Below are 23,644 nucleotides of genomic sequence, written 5' to 3' on the forward strand. Positions count from 1 at the left end.
TGAAATGAATGGGGAAGCCAACAAAAGAGTTTCCATTAACCTTAGGATCCAGGGCCCTGTCTGGGTGGGACAGAATTTATCTGCTCCTTGAAGGAAAGAACCGTGGCTTCTGTATTTCCCCCCTACACATTTGGACAAAACCTGAAGCAACAGAAAGAGCGTATGTCAGTGGCAGAGCATCCACATTGCATGCAAAACGTTTCAGGTTCAATCCGTGGCATCTCCAGGTGGGGCTGGGAGAGACTCTGCCGGTCTGTGTAGACAATCCTGAGCAATGGACCAGGGGCCTGACTCCGTACAATACAGCTTCCTGTGTTCCTAATATAAAAGGAGCAGGCTGAGAGAGCAAACCCTTATTGGTATAACGGTTACATGAGGGCCTTAGTTTTGTGTCTACCTGGAGACGGAGAGTGGTGAGAAGAGGGAGGATGGACTGAAATGGGTATTTGAAGTCGGATGGAAGAAATAGTTTGTGGAGGAGAGAGGAGGACTAAGCAGCCACTCCCTACCGGTGTGTTTTGCCTAAAAATAATTAAGTCTTGTAGCCAGATTCTGGGCCTAGAATAGCTGGGTTCTGCAACCTATGTAAAATGTGCCTCTTTTTAGGATAGGAGCGGACCCCATGGCCCTGACTACTTGAGGTCTTACTCAGTCTTTCCTCTGGCTTGCAATTTCAGGAGGCGTTGCCCACACCCTTTTTCTGGGATATATTGTCACAGCCATAAAGACTAGAAACTTGTTTTTGTAATAGAAAACGGAGTCCTGGTTCCACATTCAGTACTTCCGGCACCCCAGCCTTCCTCAGAAAACAGCAGCGTGCACATAGGGCAGTCTAGCAGACCTTGCGCAACTTGTATTCTTTCGGATTTGCCAAACCAATGTTAACCCCGAATAATGTATGTGTTTTGTGCAAGTTAACACATGCTTCCTTCCCCCTTGCAGATATAGCAAGTAAACTTCTAGGGCAGTCCATTGACGAGAAGGGACTCCCGCAACTTACCAGCTATGACTGTGAAGTAAACGCACCCATACAAGGCAACCGCAACTTGCTACAGGGTGAAGAGTTGCTCAAAGCCCTGGATCAAGTCAACTGAGCTTTCCCCACACACAACTGTTCTGTTTTCTTGGACACTGGTGACCCACCACCTAAAAGCAGTCGTATTTATATTTTCTATATCTGATTTTAGAAGCCTGGCTACAGGTACTGCACTAATTCAGTTAGTTTGGTTCTGATCCCCTTTCTACGTTGGACAGTGTTTTTAAAAACAACAATGTTCTTTATGTAACAACAGTAACTTTGGCTAATGGTGCATTTTTTTGGTACATAAACAATCAAAGTCCAGTATGTTTAGAACACACTTGCAATGGCAGCTTTGAAGTAAGCACCTTTTTAAAAAGTAGTATTTATTTTTTATTTTGGATCAAGCGTTTTTGTCACTGAAAATATTTCTATCAAGTGAATCACCACCGCGGTGAAATAGTCTAAGCCTTCTCTCGCGTGGTTGAAGGCATTGTGTGCTCTAATGTTCAGATAAATTTTTACTTTACTTTTTTTAAAGAAGAGAAACATTGCTTTGCAGCAGTGCATTTGTAGCCACAATCGCACAATCTATTTTCTTAAGAAAATAAAAATGAAATGCCAGCAGTTCCTCATGCAATATATACTGCATTTATAAAGCTAGTTTTTAAAGAAAATGGTTTTTTTATTTCTTTTCTCTTCCACTTGTTTATGTTTACTGCCTGTGAAATCATGTAGAAATTTTGGAGTAATTCTATTTTTTTGTCATGTTCTACTCAAAAAAGAGAGGGTTCTTAAATGCTGTGTTTTAATGTCCGTGTATGGTTCGGGGAGGGGGGGGGGAGTTCGATCTGGAGGGCCTAGCAACATTTGGGGCATTTTAAAGTTGCTTAAGAGATTACCAGGGAGAGGGTTATAAAATTATGATTCGTCGTGGAGCAAGCAGATAGGAGATTTCCCCCTCCTTTTTGCACTATTTGAACTCTGGCTTTCCCAGTGAAGATTGTTTCAGGACAGAAGGCATTTCTTCACACAATTCACTACTTTAAAGATTACCCATGGAAGACAGGCCTATTGGTGGCTGCCTGCCACAGTAGCTGAGTGGAATCTGTTTGGAGGGGCCGTGGACCTCTAAATGCCAGTTTGCAGGGAAGGGCTGTTGTTGTTTTCACGCCCTATTTCTGGGCTTCCTTGATGCATCTGGCTGGACCTTTGGTCTACTGCAGTAGCGATCTTCTTACGTTACGTATGTGGATGAATTATCTTTTAATTGAAAAACAATGTTTTTAAAGTAGTCGCTTTGCCACCTCTGCAGGGAGAAGTCCCCCCCGTCCCCCCGCCTATAGCTCTGGAAGTTCATGCTAATATTGTGTACCTAATAACTGAATTTTAATGTTCCAATGACCCTGTTTGGTAGAGGTGATCTTTCAAGCAAATCGTAAAGCATCCCTGCCTTGTTAGCAGAGTTGCCTAGTTTCATCATTCAGTTGCTTGGTAATAATTGATGTTTTGGTTTTTAATGCACCTTGTTGCTATTAACATCCATTTGTTTTATTTTTGTTAACCATAGATTTCAGTAATACTGAATATATTTTAGGAACCTTTTTATTTAGGTAATATGTCACAAAACATCTTCATTTCCTTCTTTGTGCTGTATAATAATTATCCCTCCTCCATTTCTTTTTTTCCCTCTTACGTGGTTGGATCTAACACTAACTGTATTGTTTTATTACATCAATAAAACTATATGTGGACCAGGCCTGAAACCGAAGCGTATATATCTGCAGGTGACAGTTAATTTCTAGTGTCTATAATTCTTTGCATTAGAAGTGGTCTTGCAAGTGCCTTTAGTTCACATGTCAAATGTACTTTGCCACTGTAAAGTTGCTGAAAGTATAGAGCAATGATATAGGATTGGATGCCTTTAAGCTTCAGGAATTCATGAAGCTTGTGGTCTGGCAGAAGGATACATATCTGCACATGTACATGCCTATTCAGAAGCAAACTCCATTGTTCTCAGTAAGTCAGTAAGCTTTGATCAGACAGGACAATTTCTGGACATCAAGAGCTTAAGAGGTTCTAGTATCGGAACAGAACTGAAACAACCTCCCACACTCGTTTAACCCGAACATCACTCATAGTTAACTGCAAGCTCTCTGCTTACCCCAATTTAACTGATGGGGGCGAGGAGGAATTATTGTTGCTATTTGGGAGTCATAAATCTTTGCCAGGCTATTGAAAATCACATAGATCTACCAGTGGTTCCTAATTTACCTGCTGCCCAACGCTGCTTTAGACCGTACTGAAAAAATGAAGATACAAGACACATTGGGTAGAATTCAATATTGCGCTCTTCCAGACATTCATCTGCGCAAACATTTCTGCTTCCCAGTGGGAACACTTCTTTCCTTGCTGTCCCATTTCTTTTGCAGTGCCTGCTTCATGGCATATGTTGAGATCTCTGCTTAGGAAGCACTCCTATACACAGAGCATTTCTCTCTCTCTCTCTCTCTCTCTCTCTCTCTCTCTCTCTCTCACACACACACACACACACACACACACAAAATTCTCATCCAACCTGGGTCCTGGGATTGTATACCAAGAGCACTCAAATACCACACCAAGTGCAAGTTAACCTTTTATGTGCAGTGCGTCTTCTATCATCTGAACACAATTGTGTTTCAGCCCATTCTACTGTGAAATCACTGGAACAAACGAAGTCTCCCAAAAGCTATGGAATTATAGAATCACACGTCACCTGGAATGTACATACCTCATTGGTGGACTGAGAAATCATGGAAGAAAACAACATATTCCAAAATAGGAAGAGATTGCTGAGTTTGTGCATGCTCCATGCTGCTGAGGCTGTATTTGGGGTTTGTTTCTTACATTACAATTGCCAAGCAGAAGTCTTCAACTTCGTAGCTTTTCCATACAGTGACTAACATGAGGAATAGTTACAGGTAGGTAGCCGTGTTGGCCTGAGTCGAAGCAAAATAAAAAAATTCCTTCAGTGGCACCTTAAAGACCAACTACCGGTAAGTTTTTATTTTGGTAGAAGTGTGCATGCACACAAAAGCTCATACCAAAATAAAAACTTAGTTGGTCTTTAAGGTGCTACTGAAGGAATTTTTTTATTTAACATGAGGAATGTTAGCTCTAGTAGTAGACAGTATTTTAATACTGAACATACACATGCTTAGTCTGGACATAAGCAATCCAAATTCTGCAGCCTCTAAACTTTGCACAATATAATTTGATTCTGCTAGTCAGGAGAAAAGGCAAGGAGCTATCCTCGTCACTTGGTGATTATTATTTTTTAAAGAAAGGAAGCAAGCCACATTTTGTGCTATTGAATTTCAGTGTATGCATAATATAAGGGAATGCCATGCTCTAAGCAAACTAGTTCAGCGGTCTGTTGGTTTCTCCATCATGCCTGGCAATGTAGCCAGTTTTGGACATCTTCACACAAATCTCCCACACCTCAAACATAACCTAGGAGTACAGAAAGTGTCCCTTAGAAAGAATTAGGTATACCTTTCTTTGCACATCAGAGCCCTGATTCAGTTTCAAGAAACAAGTGTAACATGCTTGTGTGCAACTCTGATTTTAACTATGCTATCTTAGCTTAAGTCTGCTTACAACTGACATTTGAAAGTGAATTCCTACACACAACCAAATAAAATGTGTGGTATATTGTATGATGTCTTGCAGACGTTGGGCTAATTCTTTTTATCTGGAATAGCTACCTTAATTAGTTTCAAGTAACTGGCAACTTAAAATAAAATGTATATACAGTTTGCTGTGCTGACCAGGTCTCATCTCATCCCTATACAATTTTTATAAAACAACATACTTTCTCATATTTACCGGTAGGCTAATACAATGTAAAATGTAACTGCCTGCTCACAATGTTTTTGTGTATGTTTTAATCAGCTGCTTCTGTTCTTTCATTACAGTACAGTACTTCCCTTCCCTTCCCAAATATATTATTGTCAGTTCATTAGAGAAGTTCAGTAGCAGAAATGAGAGCAAAGTTGCACTCTCTTCATATTGACTAAGGCAGCAAGTTAACTCTACAAGTCAACTATTGATAGCAGTTCCAAATAGTTTTACATTCTTGGCAATGATAAGGCAGCCCTCCATCTGTGTGGATTGGGTGGTCTGTTGCCAAACCATTTCCCTAAACAGGTGCAAAGGAGAATGGGCCTTACTCTGCTTTTAATAGCTTGAAAGCCCATATAAAGGCAACACCACACTTTGATGATTCTGGAAAACCAGTATTCAGAGGTACACTATCACCAGCTGTGGAGGTTCCACATGGCTCAGAGAACAGGTCTAGCCCCCTTTAAAGCAATATTCTGAGCCACAGAGTTTTACCCACCCAAATTCCTTCATCTATGCAACTATTAAAAGTACATCTAGAATTGCCATATTTTGAAGAGCAGAAAAGAAGACACTGACGGCTATTCAAAGCAAATAAACTTGTCTCAAGTTTAACCCCGGAAAAAGATGTGTCCTGGAAAAAGTGGGTGCATGGCAACCCGACCTAAGTGCGCTCTATTACACCACTAAAATCGACTCACTACCGATCTCTGATAACCCAGTATTATACTTACCCGGAATGGCGAGAGAGAGAACCAGTTTTCTTAAGAGCGCTTTAAAAAAACCGCCTCCTTCGCACCAGATCGACCATACAAAGCAATCCCTTAAAATGGGAGGCGTACGTGCGAGGAGGGAAACGCTCCCCAGCTAGTTGCTCCCCATCCTTGCTGTCTGCCTTGGTGTGCCCTGCTGCGCCGGCTCCAGCTCGGAGCTGAGAAGAGGATGCAGGAGGCGGATGCAAATGAGTCAAACGTTCCGGCCGCTCCCAGCCAATCGGGTCAGCCGGGCCACGCCCACTATACGTGCGGTCCAGCACCCGAGACAGAGCCGCGGGCGTCTCCCGCCTCTCCCCTCCCTGCATCAGCGAAGAGGGTTCCTTGCTCGACTGCCCTCCTACGTGTGTTTTGGCATGTTGGCCTGTGTGCGATGGGATGGCAGGGAGGGGGATGCAGAGTCACCGCTTGATGACCCTCCCTCAGGGCGCTCAGTCAGGATGCGTCCCCATCACTGAACACAGGCCTGGGCATAGCCAGGGGGTGGGGGGTGGGGCAGCTGCCCCTCCGAAATCAAGTAAAGAAATAAAAAACACTTAACTAAAAGTAGAAATAATCAGAATAGTTGAAACTTGTTTTAGTTTTAGGTGTTTTTCTTTAATTAAGACAAAAAAGGCTTTTTCTTTGTAATTTTGCAAAATATACTTGTCAACCACATGAAAGGTACTCCCAGGTGTAATCTTTTTTATTTAGCTTCCTAGTTTCCAAACGCTGAGGATTTTTCTGAGCACTTGGGGGCAAAAGAAAGTAATTTAACATAACTGTTGTTGAGACATTTCATTCCGAATCTGCTAGACAGAGCCAGACAGAGGGTGATGACGGGGTGTCATCCCCCCCTAGGCACACCTACATGGGAGCAAGCAGAGAGTGAGAGATTATATAAAATGCAAGAAGAGGAGAGTGAAATGAAGTGGCTGTTATTGTTGGGCCACTGTCCCTTTTGCCCCTAGGGACCAGCTCCGGTTCCTGTTTATGGAGGGAAAAATGTGTTAGCTAGTTTATTAAAGAATCGACCCTAAGAATTGCACATGGATGGTGGAGGGGAGGAACAGAAAGGGCAGTGTTAATTCTCACGAATTGGAAACTGTGTGTCTAACTAATGTAGCCTGAATGAGTATTAGTCTTTTTTCTTTTTCTTTTTGGAAACACATAATCTTGCTGATTCGTTGTGATTAAGAATGACACATGCAGAAGGTCCCAGATTCAACACCCCCCTTTGTCTGAAACGCTAGGGAGCTGCTGCCAGTCAGTGCCAGAAAATATTGAGTAGATAAACCAGAGCAGACTATACAGAGTAGATTGATCCTGTCGAAGGCAGCTTCCTATGTTCACTGTTGAACTCAATAGGATTCACTTCTCTATTTAATGTAATTTTTGTTAAATTTTCTGTTTTACAATTTCAAATAAACATTTTACATACTTTAAAATATCCAATGACTACCCTTCTTCTCTTTCCATGGTTCATTTTGCATATCTTACATCCCTGCATATTTTACGATAACTATTCCAATCGGTTTTCCACTATTACATCCGTCAAAAATTATTATTTACTCTGTTGAATTTATCTTTATGCTGCCACCATTTTCAGCTGTACACAGTAAGTCCAATTGAATTCAGTGAGGTAGTGAATTCAAAGGTATGTAAGCTTAGGGCTGCAGCCTAAATAAATAAGATGGGGGGGGGTAAAAAAAAACCCTCAAAGTGGTTTACAAAAAGCAAAAAAACCAATGAAATCAAGAAGAATTTACAACTGTACTTTAGAACCCAGACGTTTAGAAAGTTTGCGTGAATTTTAAATTTGTTTTAAGTCTAGTCTATTGTGGGTTTGTTTTTGTTTTTTAAGTTTTCTGTATATTTAAATTACGCTTGTACAATTTTCAGTGCTGATGTCATCCTTAATCTTCTTTGCAGTCAAGCAGCATGCAAATTTTGCGAAACAAAGAAATAAAAACACTACAGGTTGATAAAACACTAAAAGCTCATTAGGCTATGGAGGCGGCTCTCTTATAAAACAAGCAACCTTATTTGCAGCTGCTACGGCACGGCTCCCAACACCCTTTTAAACCATCGCCCAGAGGCGGGGCTTAGGAGCCCCAGACTCAACCAAAGAGCTGAAGTAGAAAGGGGTGGGAGTTCAGAGAGAGGGCGGAGCGAGCAGCTAAACCGTGGCTCTGATTGGCTGTAGGCTCCCACCTCCGCTTCCGTGAGCTCGACTCTTAAAAGGGCAACGCACACGTCGAGCGTGTCGCCTTGGGGCTATTTCGAGAGCGGCAGCTGCAGGGTTAACCTTTCCCTTTCTCTTCTCGCACCAGTGTGCAGCGCGCACGCGCAGTGGGGACGCCAGAACTGAGAGGCGGCGGCGGCAGCAACCATGAGCGCCGGCTGGCCGGGCCTGAAGACGGACTGCGAGGCTATGCTCAGCTCCTTCCAGCAGGCCGAGAGCGTCCGCTTCGAGGACTTCGCCTCGCTGTGGAGGGAGATGCGCTTCCACACCATCTTCTAGTGAGTGTAGCCCCTGGGCATGGGCAGAGTGTCTTGCACCCCTTGCCGCCCCTTCCAAGAAATGGCTTGGCTGCAGCAACTAGAGATGAAAGCCCTGCACTGCAGGAGGGTTGACAGGCTGGGTGGGAGGGAAGGCGGGGTTCGACTGGATGACCCTTGGGGGTCCCCATCCAATCCTACATTCGGGTGGGATCCACAGGGGCAGCGGATCCCAGTGCAGATCTTTCGCCCCAATCCTTGCCCTTAATGTAGATCAGGGTTCCCCAAACTTTGGTCACTGTTTTTTTTTGAAGTACTAGTTACAGGTAGGTAGCCGTGTTGGTCTGACGCAGTCAAAACAAAATAACAAAATCCTTCCAGTAGCACCTTAGAGACCAACAAAGTTTGTCATTGGTATGAGCTTTCGTGTGCATGCACACTTCTTCAGATGAAGTGTGCATGCTGCTTCTTCTGAAGTGTGCATGCACACGAAAGCTCATACCTATGGTCTCTAAGGTGCTACTGGAAGGATTTTGTTATTTTGTTTTTTTGGACTACAGTTCCCATCATCCTTGACCACTGGTCCGGGAAGCTAGGGATGATGGGAGTTGTAGTCCAAAAAAACAAAACAAAAACCCCAACAGCTGGCGACTGGAGTTTGGAAGCACTGGTGTAGATCTTCACTTCCCCCTCCACACTGGTTAGCCTCAGGTGCCAAAACACTTTGGGCCAGCCTTACCTGTGGTTCTCACTGTCCCTGACCAGGAGCCAGCCAGTGGTGTGCTATCCAGATGCTGATATTATTATTGTTGTTGTTATTATTATATCTATTTATACCCAGTTTACAAAAAAGGGTAAAACAATGCATTCAGAAAAAATTAACAAACCTACCGGTACTTTGAAAACATACAATTTTTTAATTAAAAAACTCCCATAAACGTTAACATTGTATTGCGGAGGGTTGGATTAGATCAGGGGTCAGCAAACTTTTTCAGCAGGGGGCCGGTCCACTGTCCCTAAGACCTTGTGGGGGGCCGGACTATATTTTGAAAAAAATAATAATGAATGAATTCCTATGCCCCACAAATAACCCAGAGATGCATTTTTAATAAAAGCACACATTCTACTCATGTAAAAACATGCTGATTCCCGGACTGTCCGTGGGCCGGATTTAGAAGGCGATTGGGCCTTAGTTTGGTGACCCCTGGAATAGATGATGCTTGGGGGACCCTTCCAATTCTACAGATCTGTGATTCTGAAGTGTACCGTAGTGGTAAGAGCAGCCTTTCTCAATCTTTCGTGTGCCCCCCCCGATGCTGTTGGACTACAACTCCCATCATCCCTGACCACCAGTCCTGATAGCTAGGGATGGTTGGAGTTGTAGGCCAAGCACATCTGGTGACCCAAGGTTGGGAAAGGCTGGGTTAGGAATGTCCGACTGGGACCCAGGAGACCACGTTCAAGTGCTCCATGGGGGTGACCTTGGGCCACTCACTGCCCCTCAGGTGAGCCAACCTCACAGGGCTGTTCTGGGGATTAAAGGAGGAGGGCGGGGAAGGGAAACCATGTATTCTACCTTGAACTCCTTGGAGAAAAGGGTAAGATGTAAAATTATTATTATTATTATTATTATTATTAAAAAATTTATAGCACCCTTCATCCATAGATCTCAGGGTGGCTCACAGCATAAAAATACAAGGTAAAATGGCAAAATACAGAACAAGAACAAAAACAAAACAAACCAATAACCGCCTCCCCCAAACAATGCTATGTTTTATTTATTTTATTTCATTTATATTATATTGTTTTAGTTTTACTTGTTGGCATTATAAAAAACTCAAAGCGGTTTACATGGAGAAAAGTTCACCAGCCTACTTTATAACACACAAAATTTAAAAAATACTAAAACGGATTAAAATGGTCCCAACTTTCTAAGCGTCTGATTTTGGTCTGGGGCTATTAGAACAAGGCTGTGCAACCTGTGGCAGCCTGTTTAAACCCTTGAGCACTGACCCTCCTCTCCTGTCATCGTTGATGTAGTATTTTCTTGACGTATAACTGATGGGATTGACAAATGCCATGCTGTATCTTTCCTTTTTTCATCTTTTAGTGGTAAAATAAGGACTCCGGAGCAGATTAAGTTCACCAAGGAAGCTTTGGCGTTGGTGTGGCCGTACTGCTTCCCCCCCTACACCTTCCAGGTCCGAGTTGGTGCCCTTTATCTTCTGTATGGATTGTACAATACGCAACTCGGCCAACCGAAGCAAAAGGTATAACAAACCCTGCCTGCATTCGCTTACAGGCTTTTCATAGGTGCTTCTAGGTTGTGTTTTCCTGACTTGAATTTGAAGACGTGCCTGTGTTTGTTTCTTCAGATCAGGGTTGCGCTCAAAGACTGGGCTGAAGTCATGAAATTCCAACAGGAACTGTTAGATGCTCAGTATTACGACGCTGCCTATGTCTTCCGGAGGCTTCGGATGGACAGAGCGTTCCATTTCACAGCAATGCCTAAATTTGTGAGTTACTGGATTGATATTGACAAAATCGTACAGGCATCGTACGCGGGTGTCACCTTCCGGGCATAAGCAAGAAAATCGCTTAAGTGGGTTGTTGTTGTTTTGTCGTTTAGTCGTGTCCGATTCTTCGTGACCCCATGGACCATAGCACGCCAGGCACTCCTGTCTTCCACTGCCTCATGCAGTTTGGTCAAACTCATGTTCGTAGCTTCGAGAACACTGTCCAACCATCTCGTCCTCTGCCGTCCCCTTCTCCTTGTGCCCTCCATCTTTGCCAACATCAGGGTCTTTTCCAGGGAGTCTTCTCTTCTCATGAGGTGGCCGAAGTATAGGGAGCCTCAGCTTCACGATCTGTCCTTCCAGTGAGCACTCAGGGCTGATCTCCTTCAGAATGGATAGGTTTGATCTTCTTGCAGTCCATGGGACTCTCAAGAGTCTCCTCCAGCACCATAATTCAAAAGCATCAATTCTTCGGCAATCAGCCTTCTTTATGGTCCAGCTCTCACTTCCATACATCACTACTGGGAAAACCATAGCTTTAACTATACGGACCTTTGTAGGCAACGTGATGTCTCTGCTTTTTAAGATGCTTTATAAGTGGGTAGCACCCTCTAAAAAGCTTCTTAAGCGCACATTTCCCCCTGCTCCCCCTTCCCTACAGCTCTCTCTCCAACTAGAGTCGAAGCTCTGGAACTGGATTTAGGATGCACTGCAAAGCAGCTTCTTCTTCTTCTTCAATACCACATGGGCTAGAACAGGCATGTCAAACCTGCGGCCCTCCAGATGTTTTGGACTACAATTCCCATCTTCCCCAACCACTGGTCCTGCTAGCTAGGGATCATGGGAGTTGTAGGCCAAAACATCTGGAGGGCCGTAGGTTTGACATGCCTGGGCTAGAAGGTCGGCGGTTTGAATCCCCGCCACGGGGTGAGCTCCCGTTGCTCGGTCCCTGCTCCTGCCAACCTAGCAGTTCGAAAGCACAAGTGGATAAATAGGTATCGCTCCGGCGGGAAGGTAAACGGCGTTTCCGTGCGCTGCTTAGTCCGTGTGGCAGGCTTGCTTAGTCCTGCTGGCCACATGACCCGGAAAAACTGTCTGCGGAGAAACGCCGGCTCCCTTGGCCTGTAAAGCGAGATGAGCGCCGCAACACCAGAGTTGTCCACGACTGGACTTAACTGTCAGGGGTCCTTTACCTTTACTTTGCAAAGAAGTAGCTGCTGCTGCTTCAGTACCACATGCATTAGCTGCTAGGTGGGGAGGCTGTGCATTCTAAACAAAGCCCCCCCGCCCTTCTGGGTTTCTTCAAGGCTTCCTCTGCCCTTAGTGAAGTCCTCTTCAGCCTTCAGTCTCCTTGCTCTCTCCCGCCTTTTCCCAGTTTGAGGCTACAGCTCTGAAGGCGAACGGAATCTGTTCCGGAAGTCCGTTCGACTTCCCAAACATTCAGAAACCAAGGCGCGGCTCCCGATTGGCTGCAGGAAGCTCCTGCAGCCAATCGGAAGCTGCGGAAGCCCCGTCGGACATTTGGGTTCCAAATAACGTTTGCAAACCGGAACACTCACTTCCCGGGTTGCAGCGTTCGGGAGCCAAAACGTTCGAGTCGCAAGGCATTTGTCGACCAAGGTACAACTGTATTTATTTATTTCCTGCTTGTGTGTGAATGGAATGCACGTAAGTGTGGAGGGATGTCTGTAATTGGAAAAAAAAACCTCAGCGTTTGGATGTGTTCAGCTGCTGTGTTTCTTTGGCGCCAGGTAAATTTAATGGTGACTGTTTCTTAAACGATGGCCTCTGATGCCAGTTTCTGTGGTGTGGAAATGAACATTCAATTGAGACTGTGTTTTGACGATCAGCATGTACTTTGCAGAAGCACAGGGTAGAATTAAAGGCTGTGCTTTTACAGTCATTCCATCTGCGCATCCATACCGGCCTGCCAGGTGGAATGATACTCCCGTCTTCTGCCATGCTGTTCTGGGTTTTTTCTTGTGCTCCCCACCCCCCAATTTCAGGGGTTGTGGTATGGGGAGAATGGGGTCAGGCAGGGTGGATTTAAATCACTTGTCAGTAAGACGTGAATTTATTATTATTTTTAACAGAAAGAATCATTCTTGCTGGTATAATTTTAATATTTGCAACCAGAGGAAAGTTTCATTTTTGGAATAATAAATTTTCAAAGTAGTTTCTACAGTTATATGAAAAATTACTGATTTGGTTATACTATTAGAAATACATAGATAATTAGGAAATTATTGTGAGGTTTAATAAGTTAGCTGTTTATGTTTCGACAACTTTTCTGCTGTTGGAAGGAGAAAAACAATCGTTTTCTTAATAACAATTTAAACAATTTATTTAACTAAAGTAATATGTATCCATATTTATTAACTGATGTGGTCAAACATTTTTTTTAAAAAACTTAGACTGAGTTTTAGCACACATGAAAAACTTAAAACAAATCCTTACAGTATTTCCTGATGAATAGCCTTTGGACCAGGCATCCCCAAACTGCGGCCCTCCAGATGTTTTGGCCTACAACTCCCATGATCCCTAGCTAACAGGACCAGTGGTCAGGAATGATGGGAATTGTAGTCCAAAACATCTGGAGGGCCGAAGTTTGGGGATGCCTGCTTTGGACTATAACTTCAATAGAAAACTATATTTAGAAATATTTTTCTTCTGAATGCATTTTATTTTAAAAATCCAATTTAAATAAAAAAAAATTCGATTTAAAATAAAAGAAATAGTTTTTTGATTGATTGATTGATTTTTAAATCATTGATTTTTATCCACCCTGGGGTCAGGGCTTCCACTGGCGGGGCTGGTTAGGTGATTCCTGCCTAGGTTGCTTACCTTGCAGAGTTCTTGAAACCTCAGTGGCATTTCACTTTCGTTTGCTCATCCGGTTTCCCCTTCTGCTTTTATCCTGACGCGACCACCTCTTTCTAGCTTTCCTTCAGGACTAAGAAGAACATGCAGGAGAAGACGGAGACCAGGAGCGAGTTCAGGGATCCGGAGGACCGAGTTGCAATGCTTAAGCCGCATGACTTCTTAGAGGTGGAGTACGCATCATGCTCTTAACGTTTCTGCTGTTTCTGCTGCAGCATCTTCCAGGTGGCCTAGCCTGCTGGTTTAGCAATGTCGCCCTGTGTTCCAGGGGCCATTCTGTCCCTTCATGCACAGACGGCGATGCCGCAACCACATGGAAGGTGTAACAAATTTAAATACCACCCGCAAACCCTCCTATGTGTTGGGGTTGCAAAAAATGACTTTTATTTGAATTGTGTTCTGATTGATACTAGCAATAATAGTAATAATAATATTATTCATTTCATTTCTATACTGCTTTATATTTCTAAGAGAAATCTAAGGGAAAATCTCAGTGTGATTTAAAACACAGTAAAACATCAAATAAAGCAATCCAGAATAAAACATGGGTGAAGAAAGTCAGATTATTTATTTATTTATTAAATTTATATGCCGCCCTATACCCGGAGGGTTCAGGGCAGTTCACAGAACAAAATCAAAATATAAAACCACAAGATATATATAATCAAAATAAAAACAACACCCCATTACCCCCTCATCCCCACCCCCATTTTAAAAGGGCATAGGATGTAAAACAGATCAACCAAAGGCCTGGTTAAAAAGGAACGTTTGCCTGGCGCCTAAAGGTGTGTAATGAAGGTGCCAGGCGAACTTCGCTGGGGAGAGCATTCTGTCGTCATCTTTCAAAGTCTTCCGTAGGTAAGTTTCACTTTTGCTTCCAAAGCTTTCCTGCTGGCCAATATATTTATTTACATTTTAAGGAAGCTAAGAACATTCACGACCACTACCAAAAGATGAAGTGCCTGGTCTCCGAGGACCAGTCCCAGCCGGACAAGGCTCTTAATCTGATAAAAGACGACTTCGTAGACAATTTCAAGAACATCATTTTGGAGCATCAAGAGTGGCAGAAGAAGAAAGCGGTAGGTGGCTTCATCTTCTGTTTGCTTGTGTGCTGTTGAAGCTTGTATGGGTGGTTGGAAAGCCATTTCTCCCTTTGCAGCTCGTGATGCACTTTTGAAAGTGTCCTGGCTATCCTACCCCCAAGGCCTTAAAAATTAGAGCTGATCTGGGGAGATTTGCCATTGAGTTGTTGGCTTTTGCGCATGGCTTACCTCTGTTTCCATGGAATCCTGATGTACTGATGATGCAAGAGCAATGCGGATTGGACGGCTCTCGCTGTGGGGTGCCAAACAGTATAAATTTGTGTTGTGTTTAGGGGGCCCCTAGAAGCTAATGGGGACAATATAGGGATGTGTGAATTGCACACTTGCTTGGACTGTTGCAGAAGCAAACTTTGTGCTGTGTCCTGTTGCGGGGAGCGAAGAACTGGCAGATCTACAGAGATCCACTTGGGCCTACAGTTGCCATTGTGGCACGATGCTGTGTAAACAGGACAGGGGAACAGCCCGTTTTTGAAGCAGATGGTCATATGTGAATAGCCAAGACACCTATGCAGAACAGATGAGGGGGCGCGTTCTGTCTGTATTAAATTTCATGCACAGTGATCATTGCACATCATGCTTCCTCGGATCCCTAGAGTACCTTGCTTTAGCCCTTTGCATCCCAAAGCGCCACCCCCTGGGGGGCAGCGGGGTCACCTAGGGGGGCACTACGGTAAGTGGTGGTGCAGTGGGACTAGTTGGAAATGTAAATGACTATCAGACTTTGAAAAGTTGTATCACTGGATCAAGCTGATCAGCGCCGTTGAATTCATTAAACTAGATATATACACCTCTCTCATCTGGCTGGGTTTCCCCAGCCACTCTGGGCTGCTCCCAACAGAATATTAAAAACACGATAAAACATCAGACATCAAAAACTTCCCTAAACAAGGCTGCCTTCAGATGTCTTCTCAAAGTCAAAACTTAAATTTTGTTCTCAAAGTCAGAGAGTTGTTTATTTCTTTGAAGGGTAGGGTAGGACTTGGTTCATGGAACCAAGGGGCCAGTGGGAGCCGCTGTTATAGACCAAGGCCTCCGTATTTCAGACTTCAACCCTGTGGAATGTCTTGCCCTTTCCAGGAGCTGGCCTTGGCCGCTGTGGGTGAAGAAGCCACGAATGCAAAGGAGGGTCCTTCGCAAGGGACAGAGGTAAGGAAATACCGTATTTTTCCATGTCTACGACGCCCCCTATATTTTTTTTAACCCAGAATTAAGAGAATGAAACCCTAAAATAGAAGTGAAAGTCTGGATGATTGGCAGCGGCAAGTTTCTTGATCCTTTTGGGGGCGATGGCCTTCAAAGTTTCCAGCATGAGATGCATGCAGTGTGCCGTGGTGCAGAAGCAAAGGCAGCGACTGGGGGGGGGGCACCACACACTTCCCCTCGGTGGCTGCTGCTGCTGCTGCGGGAAAGCAGACTCCCAAGAAGGATGCCAAGGAAGAGAAAGAAGGGCAAGGAGAGGTAGCTGAGGCAGGTCTCAGCGGCGGTGGCGGCAGCTGCTCTCAATCTGGTGTTCGAGCCAGCGGGGGCTTCAGGAGGGAGCCAGTTGTCAGTATGCAGCCCGGGGGGCGGGGGAGGAAAGGGAGGACGGTAGCAGGAAGGACCGCCTCAGCCCGCCCAATCCAAAATCCCAGACATATGCTTAAATATTTTTAAAATTCCCCCAGATGCCCATGTTCCGTGTACAAGACGACCCCTAATTTCTTACTATTTATTAGTAATGTCTTTATTGATTAAAAAGAATTACAAAGAATAAACAAACATAAAACACACAAATACAAACACAAAACACACAAATACACACACTGATACAAATACAGATACACATTGTTTGTTTCAGTTTCTAATATTTACACTATTTCTACTTTCCGTTGACCCCCAATTATGCTTGCTGTTTCTTTTCTGTTAATTAAGTAATGTTGCACGATATTTTCCCCATATTACCTTTTTCTCTTTTCTATTCATATTCTCTGTCACCTTTGTAATATCGATTGATGGTCTAACAGGCTCAGTCTAGTTTTGCCAGTGGAGTTCTTTTATTATTATTTAAATATTCTTCAAATACTCCCCAAATCCAAAATCCCAGACATATGCTTAAATATTTTTAAAATTCCCCCAGATGCCCATGTTCCGTGTACAAGACGACCCCTAATTTCTTACTCTTTTTTTTTTTAAGCCAAAAAACCCTCGTCTTATACACGGAAAAATAACGATTTTTATTGTGATACCTGGGATCTCAGCGCAAAATAGTCAGGTGTAGGGACTGTGTCCTTGTCTAGGCCTGGGCGATGCAATGCTAAAAGTCTTTTCTTTTCCAGGGATTTGAAAGAGCCAGAGCATTAGCCGACATCAAATCCAAATCTTACTCTTCAGTTGTTCAAGTAAGTGTGACGGGAATATCAGGAAATTCTATTCCATCGCAATAATGGGTTCTAAGTTGAAATATATGACTCTCCTTAGTACCTTCTTTACTTTTCTGTATGATGAAAAGTTATATCTCTTACTATTCTTTGTTATTCTGATTTCTTTCCTTGATGCATGTATTGAGGATATGCTGATGTAGTATAAGTTATAATATATATTAGTTGCCTATGACACAGGACGGACTGTGTTACAGTATTGAGTTTAAAGATGAGATGAAAAAAATGACCCAAGTTCTGGAATATGAAAAGCTCGCAATCTTTCACAGGTTAGTCCTAAGAAGGGCCAACTGTAGCTGGTTGGGTCCAACAGTTTCGCACAATATCATGCACTGATACTGAAATATGAGTGCACTGTAATATTAAAAAGTGGTATTTTTTTAAATCACCTATGTAAGTTAAGTGCATTGATCAGTGGCAAACTAGCAGACTTGCAGCACTGGAAGATCAGTATTTAAAATGCAGCAGAGAAAACTCAGTGACTGACAACAAGCTAGACTAGATATCTGCAATTGGATCTCTGACATCTTTTTCTGAAGCTTAAAAACAGCCATGGAGAGAAGGGGCGAATTGGATTAGGGATTTAACAATTTTAACTCTGCTCCCTTGAAATACCATTAAGAGATTCATGATTTCATGCGACGGTGAAATTGCTGTTGTATAATACTAGTGAGTAATAGAATCTGGATTCTCCCCCCCCCCCGCTTTGTGTGTTATGAGTCCGTGCATGGCCTGTGCTAAGGGGTTGAATTCCTAACTTTCCTTCATGATCATTCTGTTAAGGAATCTAGCATATGACAACATTACAGGGGGCAGAATTAAGCAGTGGCAAGATCCAAGCAGTTCATTTGATTGCCCCCCCCCCATGCACACTACTAAAATTTTGTTTTCCTTCTTGCTTAATTTACTTCTGACTTTTTCCTTTTTTAAAAAAACCCAACACTAAATGTTTTAGGCTTCCAAATCAAGACGGCACCGCCAAGTTAAGCTGGAGTCTTCCGAATCAACAGATCGTGGGAAATCCAAATCGCCAAGGGCTAAGAAAGCCAGCAAAAGTTTGCAGCCGAGGAGGAAGAATGAAACTCGGAAAAGCAGAGGTAGGGAAACCCCTTTTCCAAAACAGAAGCGTGTTTGTGTGTGTTGGGCGGGGGGGAAGGGAGTTGTAATTCCTTGCTTATCACATAACACGTATTCACTCCTGAAATTTGTGCAGTTGCTGTACAGGCTTCCATGCACAACTCCTGGGAAGGGGTACAAAATCCCACCCTCCTGAGCCATCCTTTGATAAGAGCATCCTTTGACTGGTTGCCATACGGGAGGGGATGTGAGTGCCTTGTGTGTGTGCCTGCCGCTGCCTCCTTCAGCCCATCGTGCTTCTGATGATCTTGTGGATTGTACGGGGTGGCCTACTGGCAGTCGTCTTGAACAGCTTTTATCCAATTGTCAGGGATTTTTTTTAACTTAATTTTGTTGCATTTTTCTTACCTTTTATGCAAACCACTTACTTTTACTATGCTAAGTGTTATAACACCTCCCCCCCCTCCCAAACTTTGTAAATGCTTATAAAAGCATTTACTTCACCTCCATCATTCTGAGGTCCAGCTCCGAGGGCCTTCTGGCGGTTCCCTCGTTGTGAGAAGCCAAGTTGCAGGGAACTAGGCAGAGGGCCTTCTCGGTGGTGGCACCTGCCCTGTGGAATGCCCTCCCAACAGATGTCAAAGAGGAAAACAACTACCAGACTTTTAGAAGACATCTGAAGGCAGCCCTGTTCAGGGAGGCTTTTAATGTTTAATAGATTATTGTGTTTTATCTTTCTGTTGGAAGCCGCCCAGAGTGGCTGGGGAAACCTAGCCAGATGGGCGGGGTATAAATAATAAATTGTTGTTGTTGTTGTTGTTGTTGTTGTTGTTGTTATTATTATAATAAAAGGCCATGGCTCTGGGGTACAGCATCTTTTGCACGCAAAAGGTCCCCGGTTTAGTCTCTAGCTAGGGCTGGGAGTGTCCCATCTGAAATCCCGGCGAACCACTGTGTAGTCAATACTGCGCTAGATGGGACCCAGTGGCCTGAATCAATATAAGACAGCTTCCTACGTTCGTAAATATACGAAGATATTTGCAGGGGGAAGTAAGAACAGTATTCATCTTCCTCTTTAACAGAAGATCAGAAGAGAATTCAGTCAGCTGCAGCTATGCAAGCAATTAGCAGAATATAATGAGAGTATCCTGTATTCCCCCCCCCCCAAAAAGCTGCTTTTAATTTTTAGAATTACAGTTTGATATTCCCGTATTCTTGTAACTCAACCTCGTTCCACGCCCTCTTCATTAGCACACGACCTATGAAATCATTGCACAACAACCGTTCCCATTACAATTCCAGATCAGTTTGTATTTGTTCATAGGAGTCCTCAAAGGAAGTCATCTTTCTATACAATCGTTTTTCCTATAGCTTTCCCCTTCCTGCCTTCCTTTGTTCCACAAGTTTCTCTGTTAAGTGCTGAAGTCCGCATCTTCCGCCTCCATTCGTGAATATGAAGGTGTCTCAAATCTGTCCATTTTGGGGCTATCAGTGGCATCGCTGAGACAAAAGGTTGTTAGACGTTGACGATCTTTTTGTTCCCCACGATATATCATCGGTAAAGAGATGCTCTGCAGAGTCTTTGCATTATTAGGCTCCTTTTGTTAAAAACCTGCATCCCGAAAGAGTTTAACTGCATCTGCAAAACTGACCGGCAAGGACATACCGTACTTTTCTGTGCATAAGACTATTTTTTCCCTTTAAAAATCATGCTAAAGAGTGGGGGTCGTTTATAAGGGTGGACGTTTGACTGGTTGCTGCCGCGGCTGTCAGCGGCTATTGTGCATGTTATTGGTTGCTGCGTCAATGGGTGGTGTTGATTGGCTGACACTCCGGCAGTTGGGCGGGCGATTGGCAGCTTCTGCCGGCACGATGGGACAGACGGGAAGCGGAATTTTGGCAGCCCCCCTCCCAAAAAGCTCAACAACCCTAGGCAATCCTCCGCAAACTCTGTGCCATCCCCCCGTTTTGTTAAATTTGAGTCCCGAAAAATAAGTGACGTCTTATACATGGGGGTGTCTTATAGACAGAAAAGTACGGTAGCTACGGAGCTGAAATGGAAACTAGTTCCTTTTTGAGATTGGTGTTGCCTTTGCAGGGACGTTGCAGTTGACAGAGGAGCAGAGTGCTGGGACCCTGAGTATGCCTGTGATTGCAGAGGATGATGAAGAAGAAGATACTGACCATTCTAGTGACGAAGGTACATTGGAGGGTGTCCTTATTGTGAGAAGTAGTGCAAAAGCTAACTTCCCTCTTCTCTTTTTTTAAAAACGGTTTTTATTCATACTTTTCAAATTTATACATTTCATTAATTTTACAATCCATTCAACATTTCAAAATTGGATTTCTGTCCCCCCCCCTTTCTGCGGTTCCTTAAATTTATTCTTTCATACCTTCTGCATATCCAAATTCATTTAATTTACTCATTTAATTATCCACCGTAAATATCTACTCTTCCAAAACTGCAGGTTATTACAATAATCCTGCCAATGTTTTTATCTGTTTACAGTTCATCTGTAAATATTCAATAAACCATTTCCATTCTTTTATAAGTCTGACCCCTGTGTTTTCCTCCCTCATGGTTTTGATTTATGGGCTACTTAAAATGAGGCTGCATTTTAAATTTTAATATTGTATTTTAATCTGTATGTTAATTGTTTTCTTTTCTTTTATGTCTTATTGTAATTTTATTGGTGTTAGATGCCCTGAGCCCGGTTTTGACTGGGGAGGGCGGGGTATAAATAACAAATTTATTATTATTATAAAGAGTTTGTTATCTTGATTTCTTATTCTTCTGGTAAGCTTCGCCATTTCTGCATATTTCATAAGTTTTTGTATCCATTCTTCCTTTACTGGGACTTCCGCTTCTTTCCATTTTGGGGCAAGTAACATTCTTGTTGCTGTTGTAGCATGCGTGAATAAATTTCTATATAATTTAGGTAGTTCTGTCCCTATAATTCCCAAATTATTCCACAATAATTCCTTGTTTTGGGAAGTCATGCAAACTAACCTTCCTCTTCTCACCATTTCTTCCTAAAAACTTTGCTGATAAATCTTTCTTGTTCAGGTTTGGCTTTCTTAAATCCTTTTCCTTTGCCAATTTCTTGGATGATGGCCACTTTTTCCTTCTCTTTTTTTTGCCAGACTTCATGCCCAGCAAGAGAAAGCGAGCTCGTTGAGAGGAAAATCTAAATACTGTGAATTGATGGTGTGAATTCCCAGAAGGAAACCGTGCCTCTGGCTAGTGGGCGAGGCTATCCAAGTGGCCTGAAGACACACTGCAAACTGCACACGCCTGTTCTCATTTCAAGAAGGCAGGAAGAACTTTTTTGGGAAGCTCAAAGTGAAGAGAGCCTGTTCTATGTCGTGCAATAGTTTGATGTGCTGAACAGGGGATTTCATGTACCTGGGACTTACGAATACTGAGAAACGGTTCTTAGGTTTAGCATTGTATATAAGATTATATTGTATTACTCATATCTTAAAATAAATTTTTGGTTTTAAGAAAAACTCCCCACATTCATTAAAGAGTATAGATTAATAATAATAATAATCTTACTTATACCCTGGCCACCTGACTGGGTTGCCCCCAGATTTCAACATAATAAAAACACAGCAAAACATCAAACATTAAAAACATCCTGGTAACAGGCTGCCTTCAGATGTCTTCAGGGAGTTGTGTGGTTGTTTATCTGTTTGACATCCGATGGGAGGGTGTTCCACAGGGCGGGCACCACTATTGCAATCTGCCTTAGGCTTCACAATTTTTTCATTTCATTTGCATCCCACTATGGAGTTTGGCCTGCGCGTAAAGACATTTTTCCAGTCCGCCTTTCTTTTCTAGAAAGAACATGCTGTTCTTTTATTTTTCTCCTACTGTACAGCTTTTGATGCCTAGGCTGTTTTGTGCTATTTTTTCTAGGCAGCAACATCTTGACTGCTTAATAGCACATTGCACAGCGAAGCCCTTTCGATACTTGCCTGCAAAATAATGTGGAGCAGCAGTGTGTAAGGAATCTTTAAAATTCTGTTCTGCCTGTCTTTGGACCCCTTCCAGATTACCTGTTTATTGAACATGTGCCCCGTTTTTCTTGCTTATGCAGAGTTTAGATTATTTGCTGAGCATTGCCTCCGACGTGTTTTGCAGGGCAGTTTGCACAACAAGGAGCATTTATCCTGATTTGCTTGCAAGGTGTTTACATGTCTTTCCACAAGTCATTTGTTCATCCCACACTTCTCAAAACATTTCTCAGTCACTTTCCAAACGCAAAAAGTCAGTTCCTTAAAAAAGTGAATTTGTTGTGCTGGTGTGACAGAGCCCTTTAATTGCAAAAAAAACAAACCCTAAAGTTCTGCATGCATTTGAATACCTCCTGCAAGACACTGACAGTCTACAAGCCACCCTTTTATTGTCTGTTTGAACGCCTGTGTTTCAGACATTTTGACGAAGCAAGTTAAGCAAACTGAATTGTTAATATGGACTACTAGATACAAGCCCAAGTGCTTCTGAAACTAATGTTAAAAATTTGATCTGAAACCTGCTTCCTTTGTACTGCTGTGTTTTTCTTTTTTTCAGGATGGCATGAGGGATTTTTTGCTTTGGGTTGATTTAATATTTGTATTCTGCTTTCCCAAGAACAGCTCAAAGAGTCTTGCCGTAATAATGATAACATTAAAAATGAACAAATAACAACAACTTCTTATTTCTTATACCCCCTCCATCTAAGTGGGTTGTCCTCTGGTCGGCTTCCAACAAAAGTACAGGAAACCAACATCAAACATTAAAACCTTCCTAAAACAGGGTTGTTATCTTTGTCCATGGCATGCTATGGTCCATGGGGTCACGAAGAGTCGGACACGACTAAACGACTAAACAACAACAACAACAAAACAGGGTTGCCTTCAGATGTCTATGAAAAATTAAAGCATTTATTTCCTTGACATCTGATGGGAGGGCATTCCAGAGAGTGGGTGCCACTGTCGAGAAGGCCCTATGCCGGTTCCCTGTAGCCTCACTTTCCTGCAGTGAGGGAACCACCAGTAGAGACCCTTGGACCTTGGTTTCTGGGCTGAACAATGGAGGTGGAGACACTCCTTTGGGTATACAGGGCCAAGGCCATTTAGGACTTTAAAGGTCAGCACCAACACTTTGAATTGTGCTTGGAAACGTACGGGGAGCGAGTGTAGGTCTTTTAAACGCAACAGTGTATAAATAAGGCACAAGGCAAGCCAGTTCATCTAACAATTAATGCAATTGTACAAGCTCAGAATTGATGCTTTTGAATTATGGTGCTGGAGGAGACTCTTGAGAGTCCCATGGACTGCAAGAAGATCAAACCTATCCATTCTGAAGGAAATCAGCCCTGAGTGCTCACTGAAAGGACAGATCCTGAAGCTGAGGCTCCAATACTTTGGCCACCTCATGAGAAGAGAAGACTTCCTGGAAAAGACCCTGATGTTGGGAAAGATGGAGGGCACTAGGAGAAGGGGACAA

At 43.2% G+C, this 23,644-nt stretch overlaps 2 protein-coding genes across 4 annotated transcripts in view; both read left to right on the forward strand.

The window, feature by feature from the left end:
• HIF1A (hypoxia inducible factor 1 subunit alpha) overlaps positions 1–2,777 on the forward strand; it is a 38,110-nt gene extending 35,333 nt beyond the window's left edge. For both annotated transcript variants that reach the window (XM_035104333.2, XM_035104323.2), the window contains exon 15: positions 943–2,777. In XM_035104333.2, the coding sequence (XP_034960224.1) occupies positions 943–1,094 (152 nt within the window). In that variant the 3' untranslated portion in view covers positions 1,095–2,777. The remainder of the gene's footprint in view (positions 1–942) is intronic.
• A 5,258-nt stretch (positions 2,778–8,035) lies between these two features.
• SNAPC1 (small nuclear RNA activating complex polypeptide 1) lies at positions 8,036–22,885 on the forward strand. 2 transcript variants are annotated; one of them, XM_035104346.2, is made up of 11 exons: positions 8,036–8,178; positions 10,268–10,427; positions 10,533–10,673; positions 13,614–13,721; positions 14,474–14,632; positions 15,734–15,802; positions 16,830–16,843; positions 16,962–17,034; positions 18,029–18,170; positions 20,249–20,350; positions 21,295–22,885. In XM_035104346.2, exons 1-11 carry the CDS (start codon positions 8,048–8,050, stop codon positions 21,327–21,329), a joined length of 1,134 nt encoding a protein of 377 aa, XP_034960237.1. In that variant the 5' UTR covers positions 8,036–8,047; the 3' UTR covers positions 21,330–22,885. The 2 variants fall into 2 exon arrangements, with proteins under 2 accessions (XP_034960237.1, XP_034960245.1); XM_035104354.2 differs by lacking the exon at positions 16,830–16,843 and having other exon boundaries at positions 16,972–17,034; positions 21,295–22,883.
• Positions 22,886–23,644: the final 759 nt, after the last annotated feature.

This window comes from Zootoca vivipara, chromosome 1 (genome assembly GCF_963506605.1).
Source record: "Zootoca vivipara chromosome 1, rZooViv1.1, whole genome shotgun sequence".
Lineage (NCBI taxonomy): Eukaryota > Metazoa > Chordata > Lepidosauria > Squamata > Lacertidae > Zootoca > Zootoca vivipara.

Coding starts and splice junctions, on each gene's coding strand:
- SNAPC1 (XM_035104346.2), top strand. CDS start 8,048: ATGAGCGCCGGCTGGCCGGGCCTGAAGACGGACTGCGAGGCTATGCTC. Junction 14,633..15,733: donor AGTGGCAGAAGAAGAAAGCG/GTAGGTGGCTTC, acceptor TGCCCTTTCCAG/GAGCTGGCCTTGGCCGCTGT. Junction 20,351..21,294: donor TGACCATTCTAGTGACGAAG/GTACATTGGAGG, acceptor TTTTTTTGCCAG/ACTTCATGCCCAGCAAGAGA.